Source organism: Limulus polyphemus, unplaced genomic scaffold, assembly GCF_000517525.1.
Source record: "Limulus polyphemus unplaced genomic scaffold, Limulus_polyphemus-2.1.2 Scaffold102, whole genome shotgun sequence".
Lineage (NCBI taxonomy): Eukaryota > Metazoa > Arthropoda > Merostomata > Xiphosura > Limulidae > Limulus > Limulus polyphemus.
In genome coordinates, this window is record NW_013665712.1 from 127,486 (window position 1) to 145,202 (window position 17,717).

At 32.8% G+C, this 17,717-nt stretch overlaps 1 protein-coding gene across 1 annotated transcript in view; it reads left to right on the forward strand.

Moving 5' to 3' along the window:
• The first annotated feature begins 11,953 nt into the window (after window positions 1–11,953).
• LOC106470235 (peroxisomal membrane protein PEX16-like) overlaps window positions 11,954–17,717 on the forward strand; it is a 17,248-nt gene continuing 11,484 nt past the window's right edge. The window contains exons 1-2 of the mRNA XM_013930781.1: window positions 11,954–12,095; window positions 17,030–17,142. Of these exons, the coding sequence (XP_013786235.1) occupies window positions 11,975–12,095; window positions 17,030–17,142 (234 nt within the window). The 5' untranslated portion in view covers window positions 11,954–11,974. The remainder of the gene's footprint in view (window positions 12,096–17,029; window positions 17,143–17,717) is intronic.

Here is a 17,717-nt window from a genome sequence, read left to right on the forward strand (position 1 = left end):
ACTAGTATACGTACGACGATACGATATAGTATAGACATATATTATATATTATTAGTAGACGACTAGTAGTAGTACGTAACTAAATAAATGTTTTTAATTGTGTACCAGTTTTAACGTTGACTATTATCTATGATTTCAATACCTGACAATCAACAATGAAGACCTATAATTACGATATAGCCAAACTGCGAGAGGGCGTGGGTGCGAATGATTTGTAGCATAACGACTTAGCAGGAGGTGAATTTAATGCAGATGCTCTCTCTGATAGTGCAAATTATTATGGTTTATATGTGAAATAGACCTACGAGGATGGCTTGAAAGTGTAATATAAATCACAACACACGTGTGTGTGTGTATGGGGAGAGATATCTCAACAACAACACCACCAAGACTTGATAAAATGTCACTATAATAAAGAAAGTAAGACTGTGTCCAAACCCAACACGATTTTTTTTCTCGAATCATTACGTCCAATTTTTGTTTTGAGATAGCGACAAAATAGTCGTTAAGATAAGATGTCTATAGTCTCTCTAATGAAGATTTTTCAGCTTTTAGAAAAAAAAATTAACACAACAGAAGAGCAATTAAATTTGTTTATTGACGTGTATCAATGAACTTCAAAATCTAACTATGTTTTAGTAATAATACGGAAACCTGAAGTCAAGAGTTAAATCTATTAAAAGCACATTTTTAGATATTTAGATATACGTTGTGAATAAGAATACATTTATCATAGGGTAAAACTTGGCTAGTCTCCTGTGTTTTTTCATCTAACATTAATCCCCGTATGACACTTCATTGCTGTCTGACTATTGACTTTCTTGGAGGCAAGAAGCCAAAACAGATATAAGAAAGATTACTGAGTTAAGCTAAATGGACTGTTTTGAAAAACGCAGCATTTTTAAATTCGTGGTCATGTATATCTTTTAGCGGAATAGTTATCGTATTAAGGGTAAATCTCCTCAATTAAATGACATGGTGTAAAATATTGTAAGTGATACAAGATATTTCCAAAATGAATCTATAAAGGTATGATATTAAATATTATAAATGTTTGTAATACAAGATATTTTAAAAATGAATCTATAAAAATATGATATTAAATATTATAAATGTTTGTAATACAAGATATTTTAAAAATGAATCTATACAAATATGATATTAAATATTATGAATGTTTGTAGCACAAGATATTTTAAAAATGAGTCTATAAAAATATGATATTAAATATTATGAATGTTTGTAGCACAAGATATTTTAAAAATGAATCTATAAAAAATATGATATTAAATATTATAAATGTTTGTGATACAAGATATTTTAAAAATGAATCTATAAGAGTATGATATTAAATATTATAAATGTTTGTGATACAAGATATTTTAAAAATGAATCTCTAAGAGTATGATATTAAATATTATAAATGGTTGTGATACAAGATATTTTAAAAATGAATCTTTAAGAGTATGATATTAAATATTATGAATGTTTGTGATACAAGATATTTTAAAAATGAATCTTTAAGAGTATGATATTAAATATTATAAATGGTTGTGATACAAGATATTTTCAAAGTGAATCTATGAAAGTTTTGCGGTTGTTCCGTAAAAACAAACTGGTTTGGTAGTATCCATTTCAATTTAATTTATAAAAACGCTAACATCCTTGCATCATTTTAAAGCTAACAATTATGGGTCATTTTAAATGCTAGACTCATCATTTTATGTGCTGCTTGAGATTATTAAGTTTCATATTTTTCTCAAAGAAAAACTTCAAAAAACTGTCATTGTGATTGTTTATTACAATGCCGTTTTATTATATCGAAAAATTGCATTTTTCTCGAAAAGCTATATCTGAAAAATAGCGTGTATGTTTATCATGGTGTATTTAAAATGTTAAGTTAAGATATAATAAATGTCAAGAAAACATATAGTAATCGTACTTCTAGTCCTGTACCATATGTCTTTGAAGATTAAATAGAATGTGCATTGTCTTACTGAAGAGTAATTTGTGGTATGCGGCTTTTTAAGGGACTTAGCTGTTTGATTTCATCAAGATCATCTATCCAGATACGCAGAAAAAACAAAATACAGTATATCAAGTTGTAAAGCCTAATCAAGATGATGACTTCGTTGTCTTTTTTTATATACTCCTTTATATAGACAAAATATGGCATAAAAACAGAAAAGAAAAAAATGACTCCATCTGTAAAGAACAGAACAAAATCTGAAAACTGTTTATTTTTTCTGTTTGTGTAATTCAAACAAAGGGACTACATTGCGACTTACACTTTTGACTATGAAATTTCACTTTTTTACCATAAATTGCTATCTGTGAATGACTGTGTTGAAATGGTCCGTATATGACTCTGTACTTAAGGTCTGGACCTGGCATGGCCAGGTGATTAGGACGCTTGACTCGCAATCTGCGGGTCGCGTATTCAAATCCCCGTCACACCAAACAGCCCCCCCCCCAGTGGCACAGCAGTATGTCTGCGGACTTACAACGCTAGAGCACAGATAGCCCTTTGTGTAGCTTTGTGCTTAACTTCAAACAAACACACAAACATGCTTGCCCTTTCAGCTGTGGGGGCGTTATAGTGCGACGGTCAATCCTACTATTCGTTGGTAAAAGAGTATCCCAAGAGTTGGCGGTGGGTAGTGATCACTAGCTGCCTTCCCTCTAGTCTTACACTGCTAAATTAGGGACGGCTAGCGCAGATAGCCCTCGTGTAACTTTGCGCAAAATTCATAACAAACAAACAAACTTAAGGTCCGAAAACACCGCTAGCAACGAAAGTACCCAAATGAAGAACTTATTACTTATAATTAAGACTATTTATTAGAATTTTAGTAGACTTTTTAGTAGCTATTCTGATAGAATATTTTATATAATTAGTTTATAGATTGTCCTTCTAAACATAAACATTGCTATTAACACGGATATTATTAATAAACTTATTTTTTTTATTGTGTAGCGATTTAGGAAGCATTTTTCTATTATGATAATTTTCAAAACAGAAGTCGCAAATTACTGGTTAAAGACTGCAGCGAAAAATTGTTAATACTGCTCATGCGCGATGAGACTGCTAACTAGGAAGGAAGGCTGAATTTTAATCTCATTTATAATATTAATTTCATTTAAGTGAGATAAAAGTTTTACAAATATTTATTTAGTTTTTTCTAATAGTCATTTATAATTATATATATTCATGTGCTTGCTATAATGCTTCAGTATTATTATAAAACTACACAGACCTGAGATTATGCAAAGACTTACAATTTACAACCTCATAACACAGCGTTGCCTTTGTAGTCACAATATTTTAATAGCTGCATAACTAGTAGTTCGTATCTTAGTTAATAGCAAAATCTAATAATCTTCAAGTAAATATTCAACAAAAAAAGGATCATTGGATTAGATTGACAAATGAACAGATTTAAAAAAAGGCCAGATTCACAATCCATAATATTTCGAGCTGTGGCCTCTAAATCAGAAAAGCTTTCAAATAATATGTTAGCAACATGTTTTAGATAACACTGCCTGCCACGAATAAAATCTACACTCAAGGGTAAGTCTAAAGGCTTATATTGCTATAACCCAGAGTTCGATACCTGTGGTGGGCACAGCACGGATAGCCCATTGTGTAGCTTTGTGCTTGGCAAACAAACAAACGCTTCCATGAAATGCCGAACTTTTAAGTAAGGCTTGGTACGTACACTTATTTACTGAGTATTCTTTCTAATTTAAATGTCAATAAAGAGCAACAAACGAGATCCAAATTGTTTTTTATGGGCCCTTGACATGCCATGTACTTCACTGTCACAATCATAATACTCAACAACATCGTAACCAGTGTTTAATGTAACGCTAATATACCCCTTATTCAGTTAGATATGTTCGATTGGTTCTATTTTTTTATTTTTTTTGTGATTTCGATTAAGAAAATGTGTATGTTTTTTATTACTTTTACTTTTAAACCTTACATTTTGAATATTGCGATTAATGAATCATCACAGAAAATGCTATAAACCAAGGATGAAATGCATCAAAGAGGTGATAGAAATTAGAGTAAATGTCATATGTATCATCTATATTTTAAATGAAAAATTGCTGAAGATTGTAAAATTGCAGATGAAACATATTTTATAACTATTGTCATGCTTTCAAAGTGTTAGCTAAATCATGAAATATTCTACTTTTAGTTAATACTATGTATCGAGTGGCTCAATTTGCAAATTATTTTTTCTTTGCTATTCTTATATAAAAATAGAAAACCAACTTGAAAGTTTATATTCAAATGATTTGTGCTGCAGATCCCACTGTAGCTTTTTTTTTTTTTTTGAATAACATTCTTAACAAGTTTCACAATAATACAAGGTGTAGATGGAAATAAATTTGATTTCATTTTAGTCTAAGCCCAAGATATAAGGTTTCGACTAAAAGCACATACCAGTGTTGAAGATGTGAGCAATCAAACATCACTATTCAAAATAGTCGAATTGCCTTCCTTGACCTCCAGTGGGTCAACGGTAAGCTTACGGACTTACAATGCAAAAGCCCCCCAGTGGCACAGCGGTATGTCTGCAGACTTACAACGCTAGAAACCGGGTTTCGATACCCGTGGTGGGCAGAGCACAGATAACCCATTGTGTAGCTTTGTGCTTAACTTCAAACAAACAAACCATGCTAAAATCCAAGGTTCGATTCCCCACGGTGAACACAGCAGATAGCCCAATATGACTTTGTTCTAAAACAGTCAAACCAAATACTTTCTTTATTCTGTGGGTTTCCCAGTGGGTCAGCGACAAGGTTACGAACTTAATACGCTAAAATAAGAGGTTCGATTCCTTGTGATGGACAGAGCGCAGATAATCTGTTGTGTGGATTTGCGCTAAAACAATAAAAATTGTTCCGTGAGTGTTTTCATGACGAATTGTGAAAATGGTGGTGTGATTGCCGATCCCAATCGCACACAGCAGTCTTAAAAACATCAGTTGTTTGGAAGGTTTTCCATACAGACTGTCCTAAGTGGATCAATGAGATAGAATTACCACCATACATATTTTAAACCATTGGCGTATGTGCAGGGCCTTTTCGCCCTTGTTGTTCAAATCCAATATTTCTCTTTGTTGCTATGTTGGAATTGTGTTGTACGCTACCTACTGTGGAAACACGTCATTATTAATAACAACGTCTGAGTGAAAGCAGAGAAGAGTGTATAATAATATCTTTCTGTAATGTTGTTATTTTGTTGGCATGTTCTTTTAAGTTATATGGTGAAAATAACTGAAAGTCCAGTCTAAGTAAACGATAACAAATTGATTTATTTTTTCATTGATATTTCTGCAAGCTTGTCTTCACTTGTACACTTTTTTATGTTGTTGTAGTCCTAAACTTACAAATAACGCTAACTGCACACACTAACGTCAAAATAAACTTACTTGTGCTTCCCGACTAAAAATAAACTGGCTGAAGCTAAAACACACTCTGACTGAGTCACTTCACTATTTACTTAACTATCTTTTCGATGCTTTGCCGACCCCGTATTTATAATATACCCTCGAATGTACTAGGAAATATGACGTCAAATCTCCTAGAATTTTCCAGGTATTATAGGTCTATCTTATCTTAATGTCATCATTATGACCCGCAGCCCCTTTAGCTAACAACTAGCAAAATTAAAAAATATAGCTTATAACAATATCAACCACACTATATCTGCTATATCTAATGCCGACAAGACCTTAAACCCAATACCAGACCTCTTCACACCAGGTGAGATACGAAAGATACAGTAGAAGTTTAAGCGTTATATATTATCAATTTTTTTTATTGGCAACTATTTCGATGTGAACTGAATGAGGGACCGTGCTAATTACACCATTCGAGGGCGCCAGTAGCAACGTGGTCCCTGTCTATAGTCAGATACCCGGATGTTTATATTCCTCATGTTCTTTGTCTCGCCTTGTTATCGTGCTTTATGTTTGCTTCATAAATATAATAGCTCAAAAATGCCTCAAACGACTTGTGTGTCTGGTGGTTATTCGTGGCCTTCCGAAGAAAGGAGTTATTGTTTGTCATAATCATTTCGTGCTTGACATCTATTTATCTAAAACTAGCTATGGTAGGCTTATGTTTGATAAAGTTGACAATAATTCTGCTTTTCATTTAGAAATTTGTCTAAAATTATTCCCATCTTAGTGGAATTGGTAAAATAAATATCAGAAAAACAAGTGAAATTCAAACAGGCATATTAAGCGCTGAACTGTGAAGCAAGCTGGTCCATGCGTCAGCAGTTTCACTCACGGTCCCTGATTAAGTTAGTGAAAGGTAATATTTATCAATTTTATTTAAGTCACTACACATCAGAATGTGAGTGAGGAATTTTAACATTGTATCTATATGTATATAATATATATAATGCAGCATCTTACATATTTTCAGCGAAGAGGAAAATACTTATATTAATATTTTAAGCATCATCAAAAAAGATACAGAAGTAATTTAAGCTTTTTGTTTAATGCTTCGATGGTATTACAAGGGCTTTCAGTCCATTTTCATTATAAACTGCCTCCAATTTCTGGTATTTTTGCTATTGTCTCGGTTCTTTTTGAGTATTTGCGAATATCTTTAAAATTTTGTATAGCAGGTATTTGTCTTATTAATCGCCTCGCACATTCGATACTAGCCGAATGTGGAGTCCTCAGTGGGAACAAATATTAATCTAAAACTCAATAGGTCTTTGGCAGGCTTTCACTCAAAGTCTTCCTTCGAACTTTAACTAATGTATCTCATTACTTTCACTGTATTCAGCGTGCGCAGTTTTTCTGTCTATAGTATTTATCACTTATAGTTTTAATAGTAACTCTGAAGAGACTGCTAAGTTTATGCACCCTGATTCATACATAATTTGATAAATTACGTTTTGTTGTTGTTGGTTTTTGCGCTTTGGTTTTCCCCACTTTATTTCTTGAAGTCTACACGTAGTTAAAAAACATATGTTATACATCTGACAATAACCAAGCCTATTTTGAACTGGTTTGTAGTTAAAGCGTCGTCTGTACAAGATGTTGAGAAGTATTTTATGCAAACAGATAACATCGACCTTTTTCTTTATAGCCCATAAGAAAATAAGTAAAATTACAATACATTTACTATGTTAAAACAGTTATGTCAACTACATCATACGTAAGAACGTCTTAAATGAAATCTTTAATGTCACAACTTGAGAAAAAAAATCCAATTGTACCTTTAAAAGAACAAAAGAACTTATGGTGATGTAATAAACATAAAAACTTATCTTATTAAAAATCTTCAAGTCACTTTAATTCGAATTAACATATATTCTTTAAAACAATTCTTGTCATTTACACGAGCTGTTACAATGTATTGTCATCATTATTTTATAAAATGAATGGTCCAAATTATACTTTAACTTTTTACGTCGAAAATATTTTCTTAACGAACATTAAACATCGAGTAAACAAGTATGAAGGCTAATTCGTTTGCAGTTTTTGCGAATGAAACTGAGGTCACGTTTAGAACCTAAATACTTTTTTGTGCGCCCCCCTCAGTGGCACAGCGATATGTCTGCGTACTTACAAAGCTAGAAACCGGGTTTCGATACCCGTGGTGGGCAGAGCACAGATAGCCCATTGTATAGCTTTGTGCTTAACTTCAGACAAACAAAATACTTTTTGTATGCAAGTGCCTTATTTTAATTTTTTAAAGAAATCAAAGAAAACTTATTCCTTAAGGCAGTAATATACTTTTGTATCACATATCCAATTTCCACTTAAAATTGACAAGTTTATTTGTATTCGGCAAGGTTATCAGTCAAATAGGATAATATTATCATATGGTTTGTCAAAGAAAGGTTATGTCCACGATCACGTCAAACACATTCACGAAAGTGAATCTAGTATTTGTACTACAATAGCAGCTCCCTCTATTTTATTTTTAAATAAATATGCAAAAGTACTAATATATACTGATGACCGTATTAAAGATTTATTTTTAACTGCGAAATATGATTCTTTTTGATTGCACAAGAGCTGTTTTGAATGCGTTCCAAAAGCTTTGTTAAAAACAAAAACTTGTTTAAAATCGTGTGCTGAAATAATGTTAGGCGTATACGTAACTTGGAAAGAGTTTACCTTCATCTTGACATCACAATTAAAATTTAAAAAAACTGTACGACCCTTACAACTGTGGAAATAATGGGAGGACTTTCTAACTCGACTGAAATGTACTGGAGTGATGAAATGATATTTTAGTGATACTACAAAGGGTTGAGTACATTGTATTAAAACGATTTTGAATGTGCAAATATACAAGATATTTGACAAGTACTAACAACCACAGCCTATATAAAGTCCTGGTAGAACGGCTTGTATCAGAACTACATTTTGGCATTTCATAGGTAATGTGACGCCACCGAGAATTGATCAAACTTCTGTTTAAACTTGCTTGTAATCAAGTGCTAAACGTTTGTTTATATAAGATTCAGTGAGGGCCTAATAATTGATATTATGTTAGTGCAGTATGGAAATACTACATACCTCATTTTCCTGTAGTAGTTAAATATAATGAACCATTTCTTTTTTCTCTAAAGTTTCAGATTTAAACTTGCTGGAGTGTATGTTGGCCCTGTTGTAGAACTGTGTTCAATCTATACGATACCACTACACATTTCTTGCAATTTAAGTTATGGGTGTATTATGAAAATGATAGTCAAACCCCCAGCATGGATGATGGGCGGTAGGATGTTGCAGACTTGATGCTTTCTCTTTGATAGTAACTCAGAATTAGGGACAGGGCAAAGAGCCTTTGTAGCTTTGCCATAAATACAAAACAAATATAACTTGCTAAATCCTGACTATGCACTGTGCTAATTCTGATACTTGTGCTACTTTTGTGATATTTTGGAGTGAACTGATTTATTCTCATAGGTCTACTGAATAACATGAGAATCGAACACGAAATTTATATAATAATATAAATTTGAAAAACAGCTGAGTTTTAAGCTGTATGAGAAATAAACAGACCGGACATGTTTGATGGAAAGTGAAAACAATTTTTAATACAAAAAATAAGAACAGTTTAAGTACTTGCGTAGACACTTATTCAATCAACTCTACTGGACCAATGAATATATTGCCAGATTTCTTCCCTCGGGGCAGATTTGTAGAGAACTAGTCAGAAGGAAAACCAAGTAGAACAGAGCAATAATGTAGGTTCTGACCTATCCAGAAACCTCGTATCCTTGTTGTTGTTTTTTTGCTATAGCATAACTAGTCATTCTCCCACAATATTCGTCGTCTGTAACATGCATTTAGACATCATCCACTCGGCCAGCGAAGGACGTTGCATGCATTAACCTTTTCGACATGGATGTGCGATGTTACTGCAATATCTCCTCAGGCAGAATAGGTATTATCTACTATAGAGAACAAAGAAACAAAGGTAACTAGAAAGAAATAATTTCAGTGGTTTTTCTGGGCCACATATTTATGCTAAAAGTGCATAGAAAAGACTAAATGAAAAATTTTAAAAATTTCCATATCAATAAAGATGGTGAAAAAATATAATATACAGGCATATCACATTCTTTGTAGCACGAGTCTCATTATATCTAATAATACGTTGAATGTGTAGTTGCTTTACGATCATCACACGAGGTAGATCCTTCCAGATTCTAGTAATCTAGTTTTATCATTGGTTAGCTACAGAGAGGATGTGGATTGTGAAAGCAGTTTTGGCGTTTTTAGAAAGATCTCATTTCGACTTTTCGTGAAGTTCTGTTTGCGTTCTTTGGGTAAAGTTAGTGTTCCTCCTGTTGACTATGTACGTTATTTTTATTTTGGTATTATAACCTTTAACATTGCTTCTAATTCAGTTGACAAAGAGACATGCCTTATTTTTCATTTATGTCATAGTTTTTAATACTGCTTAAGATATAATTAATTTCTATTCTAACAATTCGTTTCAAACAGTTTTTTCATTATAACAGTAATTTCTTGCTACGGTGGATGATTAATTTTTGTTCATGACATTTTTTTATTTTGGTTAATTGTTTGTTTTTATAAATCTTCACACCAAGTTATATTTCTTTCATTCAATCAATAGTACCTGCCCTTCCACCTACTAGATCTGCAAGCTTCTCGTTGTTCCAGTTGTTAGGTAATTATGTGTTCTACCTATTTCGAACTTTGGAATGCTACAACACTACTACCTGTTACACAAGTTTGTGGCACGGCATGGCCGGGTGGTTAGGGCACTCTACTCGTAATCTGAGGGCCGTGGGGGCGTTATAATGTGATGGTGGGTGGTGATGACTAGCTGCCTTCCCTCTAGTCTTACACTGCTAAATTAGGGATGGCTGGCGCAGATAGCCCTTGTGTAGCTTTGCGCGAAATCCATAACAAACAAACAAACACAAACTTGTAACACACGATAAAAAAGAATAAAATATACGCTGTATTTTAAATCTTCTCGAAAAAATATAATAAAAATTACGATGGTGTGTTACAGTAGAGCAACATTATAAAAAATAAACCTTACGTAGTTGGATTACATTAACTAAGTAATTACTGAATATTTTATTCAAAGAAGAATTAACCCTGAAGTCTTTCAGGATAACAAAACATTCATGTGAGTTTTCCTATTTACATTTGGAACTACGCTTTTATGCTTTCTTGAAAAAAATAAGCTTAATTGGATTTGGTTTAAAAGACTAAAATTACACTATTAATTATTTGTAGTGCATTTCAAGGTTGCGACAGTAATTATTCATACAATAGTTCAATTCCAGCAAAGTTAGCAAAAAATCAAAATATAAATGAATAAAATGTTACACTATTAATTAAATTTTAAATCCAGAACACTTGCACAGTACTTATATATTTTTCTGCCGTCTCCGAAGTATAAAATAAAAAAGTAATAATAGTTTAGCGTAACCGTGTTAGACTTTAATTATGGATTGAAATTTACTACGCCTACTTTTGACAGTAAAAAAACAGAAAAAACACACACCAACTCATTAGTAATTAATAGCATATTGTTACGTCTCTGGTCGTTTGTTAATTTCCGCTATAAATTCTTCCTGAGGAACGTCAGCGATACAAGTCCTTTCTTAAGTAAAACTAGTTTATTCCTTCTCAATACAACTTTGCAATACACAGAATTTCCATAGTCATTTTAACTTAAACACACACTATAATTCATAACGATTCATGCACTTTACTTACGGTCACATGCCCGGCATGTCCAGGTGGTTAGGGCGCTCGACTCGCAATCTGAGGGTCGCGAGTTCGAATCCCCGTCACACCAAACATGCTCGCCCTTTCAGCCATGGGGGCGTTATAAAGTGACCGTCAATTCCACTATTCGTTGGTAAAAGTGTAGCCCAAGAGTTGGCGGTGGGTGGTGGTGACTAACTGCCTTCCCTCTAGTCTTACACTACTAACTTAGGGACGGCTAGCGCAGATAGTCCTCGTGTCGCTTTGTGCGAAATTCAAAACAAACAAACTTACGGGCACTACTGCTCACTTGACTCAATTATCTGTCTCTATATCTCCCTGTCTGCTATCTATCTCCGTTTTATTTGCCGGGCTTATAAACAAAAATAGAGAGCGTCTAGCACATACTGGGATATTCGTAATGTTCCCCGATCCTTATAGAAACTCATGACGTGTTACCAGCGTCACATTATTTCCGCTGTCGTAACAATATCTTTATTTTTCGAAGGCTTCTCTCGTATATCTACCTCAGTTTTAAGTCCACTTTGATTTTTTGTTACTTATATTTAGTTCTGTATATTTGCTTGCAACGCTAGAATCCGGATTTCGATACCCGTGGTGGGCAGAGCACAGATAGCCCATTGTGTAGCTTTGTGCTTAATTGCAAACAAACAAAGTATAAAATAAAAATCAGACAACCTTAGGTGGTGCTGCAGTGTATAAATTGTATCATGGCGGAGTACATCAATTATGATGCTTGGATTGAGAGATATAAAACTTTTATTGCTAGTAATCCAGCTTTTGCTAGTCAATTAGAATCATATTTGAGATGGATTTCGTATATAACAGCAGGTAACAATATATTTCTTACAATAACTTTTTATTTTTCTAATGTAGATTTTACTTGTAAGTCGTACTGTTGTACTTGTAAATGTAAGTTATGTGTATCATGATTAACAATAATAGCATTATTAACAAAAGTTTGAACTTTTAAATTGCAATGTAATACTATTAGTAGTACTACGCAGTACTAGGACAGCTAGTAGTAATAGTTAATATTGTATTGGGGTAATCTAGGACACCAAATATCGTAAACCTAGCTAAGCCTAACTTGCGAAAAACTATTCATCCATTATGTTGTTATAAAGATGCCATATTTAAACGTCAAATATTGAAGAGGGCGTTGCATGAATGGTGCATACATTTCGAAGGAAAATATTTCTCAGTTTAATAATACTATCACCTTTTCCCTGTAGTTTAGCCTATCTTGCCCAACATTAATTTACTGAATTGTCAGGTTTAAGTGTGTCATAATTGCGATCGTCTGGTACAGAAGATTCAAAGGCCCCCAGAATAAATGTACATTACAAACTAGGACTTATTATTCTAAAGCTTCATCAAAATACTCATATCACTATCATAATACTAGTATAAATATCTTTAGCTGTCAATTAAGCGTTTCATTATAGGCAACAGAAAGTGATATCCATTATCATAAATATCACCATGATAAAGTAGTACCAATTATTGTAAATCCACACCAGTTGTAAAAGTTTTATGTAGTTATATTACTAAACTGTAAAACTAAGTAAAAAAAAAATACTAACATTGTTTATGTGTAAAATTCCTGAAGAATGGAATTGCATAATTTTCTTTAAGAAAACTTCTTTTTAATAACTTTTATTTGATGCACACATATCCAAAATACTTTTTGGATCCTTTGGGTCTATGCATATGAGGAATTTTTTGAGTAAACTGTCTTACAACACAAATTTCAATTATTTTCCACATATAAATAACAAAATCTACATTTTTCTTGTCATTAGAAGGCAACACACTATGTAAAATCTCATCTAAAGTTATCTGTAAGCCATATACAACTTACAAGAGTAAAAAAGCATCTGGTTTTGAAATGATCACATACATTTATCTTTACCACAAGTGTTTGTATAGAATAGTTATAAAGTGAAAAATGAACTGTAGAGAGATGTCTTGGGGATATTAAGAAATGTTTGAAAACCTGAGATAAGCTAACCCTTTTAACAAAACCTATATTGAGGTCTTTTAGTTTGTAGTTAATAGATTGTAGAGCCTATTCCCTAATGTTATATTGAAATTTGTAGTAATAACAATCAGTAAATGTATAAAATGTAGTGAGAAAAGCAAAAAACAAATATACGAAGTTAACCACACTAAAATGTTACAAGCTTAACTGTCATATGAAATTAGATATCTGAATTAAGATGATTTGTACTCAATAAAATAGCTATTTGAACTGCATATGTATAAGTAAACATTACACAACTTTTTTTTCAACATATAATGGCATAAAAGTTAAAATGACTAACAAAAATAATTATTTCACCATATTTAAATTAATTTTGAATTAAATTTAAATAATAAATACAGTGAAACTTCTTTGACAGAAAGCTTTTCAAAGTCAAATGTACATTACTTTCCCACGAACTTTTTTTAACTTATTTCTTTCTTTGACTCAAAGTTCTTGAAGCTGAATTTCACTGTATTTCAAATCTAAATAGCACCCTGAAACACATTTTGCTTCTGTATCTAGAACTGCTACATTGTATTTTAGTACATTCTCTACAAAATATTGTTACTCAATAAACACAGTAGGGGTGTACAGTGCTTCTGTACACCCCTACTTTCTGTGAACCATGCAGCTAGTAATTAACTGATAAATAACCCTCTAGACAATCAGATAACAATTACTATAATAACTAGGGATGCACGGGTACCCGGATAAATATCCGGCCCCGGCCGGGTATTGACTTAACCCATAATACTCAGCTCCAGCTGAGTGTCAAAGTTAGACATCTAAGCCCTAATCTTTGTGGCAGCTATGCAGTACTGAAAGTTACAGTCAATATTTGGTTTAGTTATAAAAAAAATGTGTTCCGAGCAACAAAAATTGATTGCCCGCTGAAAGTTGGGGATTCAGAGAACAATAGGGGTTAATAACAGGCATGGCTTGAGAAGTGGATTTCTGGGGAATGTGGGGGCTTTGAGAACAACAGAGGTTAGGGTTTGAGAAGTTGGGGCAAGGAATTGAAAGTTGAAACTAAAACTTAAGTGTTCTGTTGTTGATTATTCAGTTAAATGTAATAAATGTCAATTTTGTTTTTGTTACTAATTTTTGTGTATGCTGTTTTTTTGGGGGGGGGAGCAAGGGGAGAAACCTGGTCTCATTTGACACCCTGCCCTGGTATTCGGCCAAATTTTACTACCTGTGTACCCCTAGTAATAACAATAATAATTGTATTTTCTGAGTTTCCAAAATAGAGGCAATTAGGACTTTGTATGTTTAATACAGTCTCATCTTTAGACATGCATGGACAACACTGTACTGTAACAATTTTCATTTGAAATGCATGAGTAGTAGCGCTAAAAGAATTGTTACAATAATAAAACTGAAGCTTAATGCACTATCACTGAAAGTCAAGTTTGATAAAAGAAGTAGGTATGGGTCAGCAAAAAAAAAGATTGCAGAATATTTTGAGATACTGCCAAACATAGCTGCTGCCATAGTAAAAGAAATAGGGGAATTGTGTTGAAATTGAGAAAATAAACTGGCCCATAAGGAAAAAATATCAAAGAAGTAAAATATCCTTATGTGGAAAAAGTGCTAAGGTTATAGAGGCTGAGTGTGAGGCTTGGGTTTAAGATGCACATGAAACAGGTTTGTTTTTTAGACTTACCAGTCAAGACTATGAACTTTAAGACTTGATGCTTTTCATGGCAGCAAAAGAAGTAAGAAGTATGTTATCCTGATGATTGTGCTAACATGTCAGGCACACAAAAGCTTCCTTTTATCCTGATTTGTAAACAAATATAAAAATCACTGTGCTTTTCAAAGTTAGTCTTTTTTTTTTTCTGATGTATAAGAGCAATAAGTAATCCTGGATGATGTCCAAACTGTATTAATCCTGGCTTGTTAAGATTTACAGAAACTTCATTGTTGCTAAATGTTAATTGATTACCTTTTTGGACAACTGCACAGCTTTCCTCAAAGTGCTAACAAGAGAAGTGGAAGCTATAAAAGTAATTTTTTTTTCTTACTCCTAATGTGACCTCCACGCTACAGTGTATGGATCAGAGTATTATTTAAATTATATCTAACAGGAAATACATAGTTATTGAAGTTCTAGATCTTTTGGATGATAAGAAACAACTCATTTGTACATTATTGACTGTGGGAGGGAGATAGAAAAAGCACAAAAGGATGTGAAACCCAACACTTTAAGCCTCTGGTTCAGGAAAACTAGTTTCAGGACTGAAAATGGAGAGAACAAAGCAGAAACATAAGAGAAAGGTGGAAGTGTGGGGAATAATGGTCTTCAGGGTGACTGGCATTTGCAACTGAAAGCACTCATTGTTCCAAAAGAAACATTTGATAAGTATAGTGACATTGATAATGATGTCAGTTTTAGCAATTACCCAAATGTGAATGAAGTAATCAAAATCACTGTGAATAATAAACATAAGTCTGCTAAGGATGAAGAGACTGACAATGGATTTGAACTAGACACCTTTATTTCCATCCCAACACTAAGAAAAGTCCAGTTTGCTTGCATCTTCCTTAAATCAAATGTTCTATAACTCAGTGTGTTTGTTTTTTTATGTTCCTTGGGGATTAAACTTAGGGAAGCTCTACTGTACTAATTTTATTTAAAGTTAACTGAGGTAAAATTGTTAATAAAAATATTTTGATGTATACGAGTAAAATGAGTTCTCTAAAAATGCCATATTCCAACAAAAGATATCAATGGGCTAATGCGATCATAGAAAATGCTCTTCAAGAAATTCAACAGTGGCAGATGCCATCATAAACTATTAAGATATACAGTAGTGTTTCTCATTAAACATTAATAAGAGACAAACTGGAGAAACTCGTGTATTGCAGTAAATCTGGACTTTGGCAAGTCTTCAAATCAACTCAAGGAGTAGCTTTTGTATGAATGGGTGGACATTGTGATTTACTCCCTGCATATGCACAAAAATACTAAAACATTTCGTGCAAGCATGTTCAGTGACTTTGCTGTAGTAATCTTTTCATATCAACTTAGTACCAAATATTGTACAGTATGGTAAATTAGATTACATAAGAACACAACACGTGAAGGCCATTTTAAACATTTTATTTATTATTTTATTTGGAGAATAAAGAGAAAGGCTTATTAAGTGAAATTGGTTTCTCTCATATTGCTTTAACCCATATTCATATATCTTAGAATGGGCATTTTAATAAAAGATGGGTATACACTTTTCCTTACTGACATGTACAATGGAACCAACAAGCATTTCCAAATCATTTTTTCTCTCTTATTTAAGCTATGTGTATAATCCTTTCCTTAAAAAAACTGAATTCAGAAAACTGACTGCAGATTATTCTTACTAGTAAATAGAAGGTTGGTGTGAAAGAAGAATGCTTGCAGAGCATTTCCTGAAAAATAAATTATTAAGATATCATATTATAGTACAGGGCTTACTACAAAATTTCTTTGTTGTCATATCAAGAAAAACCACTGACTTTACAAATACAGAAAACATTGAGCAAATATGATGAAAGTTTGAAATGCTTGACAGTTAAAGTATCTTAACTAGAGTATATATTGTGTAGAATAATAATAATAATATATCTGTGTTCCAGACTTATTTTAAAGGTCAAAGGAAGTTTATGAATGGTGCATTTAATGGATGTTATTTAGATATATTTATTTCAGCTAATTGTTTTCTCAGGGTGATTTGAGCACTTTTCTATTCTTTAGGTCGATTTGAACACTCTCCTATAATATCAGAATTGATTTATTCAGCATCCAGTCTTCTTGGTTTGGTAAATGATACCATATTACGAAAAGCTGCTAACATTCCGTTGCATGTGGTAAGAAGTTTTTTTGATGCAATGGTATTTTTGTGTTGAGAAAAACTGTAACATTGGTCTTGCTAGTATTGTTTTGTCATACGTTCCGAAACATGCCAAAAAATGTGAATCCTATCTTTAGGAGGTGCATCAAATACTTAACTTCCATTTGTTTGTACAAACTTTATGAAAGCTTGCCATTTTTCAAGATAAACATGTCTCTGTATAACTCCATGTCCTTTTGGCTTAAATCTGTTAGTTGCCCTGAATCATATATATCAGGCAGGATTCATGTTTTGTCACATGCCTTATGAAAAATTACACTGGTGATTCATTTATTTGCAATTTTTATGACAATAAGAAGGTAATACATATATGTAATTTTTGCTGCAATTCAAACTCAAATGGCATTGGATATATTGTTCATTGATTTTAAGAAATGCCAACCTCATGTTTTGAACTGTTTGCAAGGAGCCTGTTCATCAATCATGAATATTCATCAGTGCTATAACTACACTTATGCTGCTGACTTATTCCACCATCTGCTTGACCAACTATCCTTCCTTTAACAAAATCTGACAATTTGAAAGAACCTT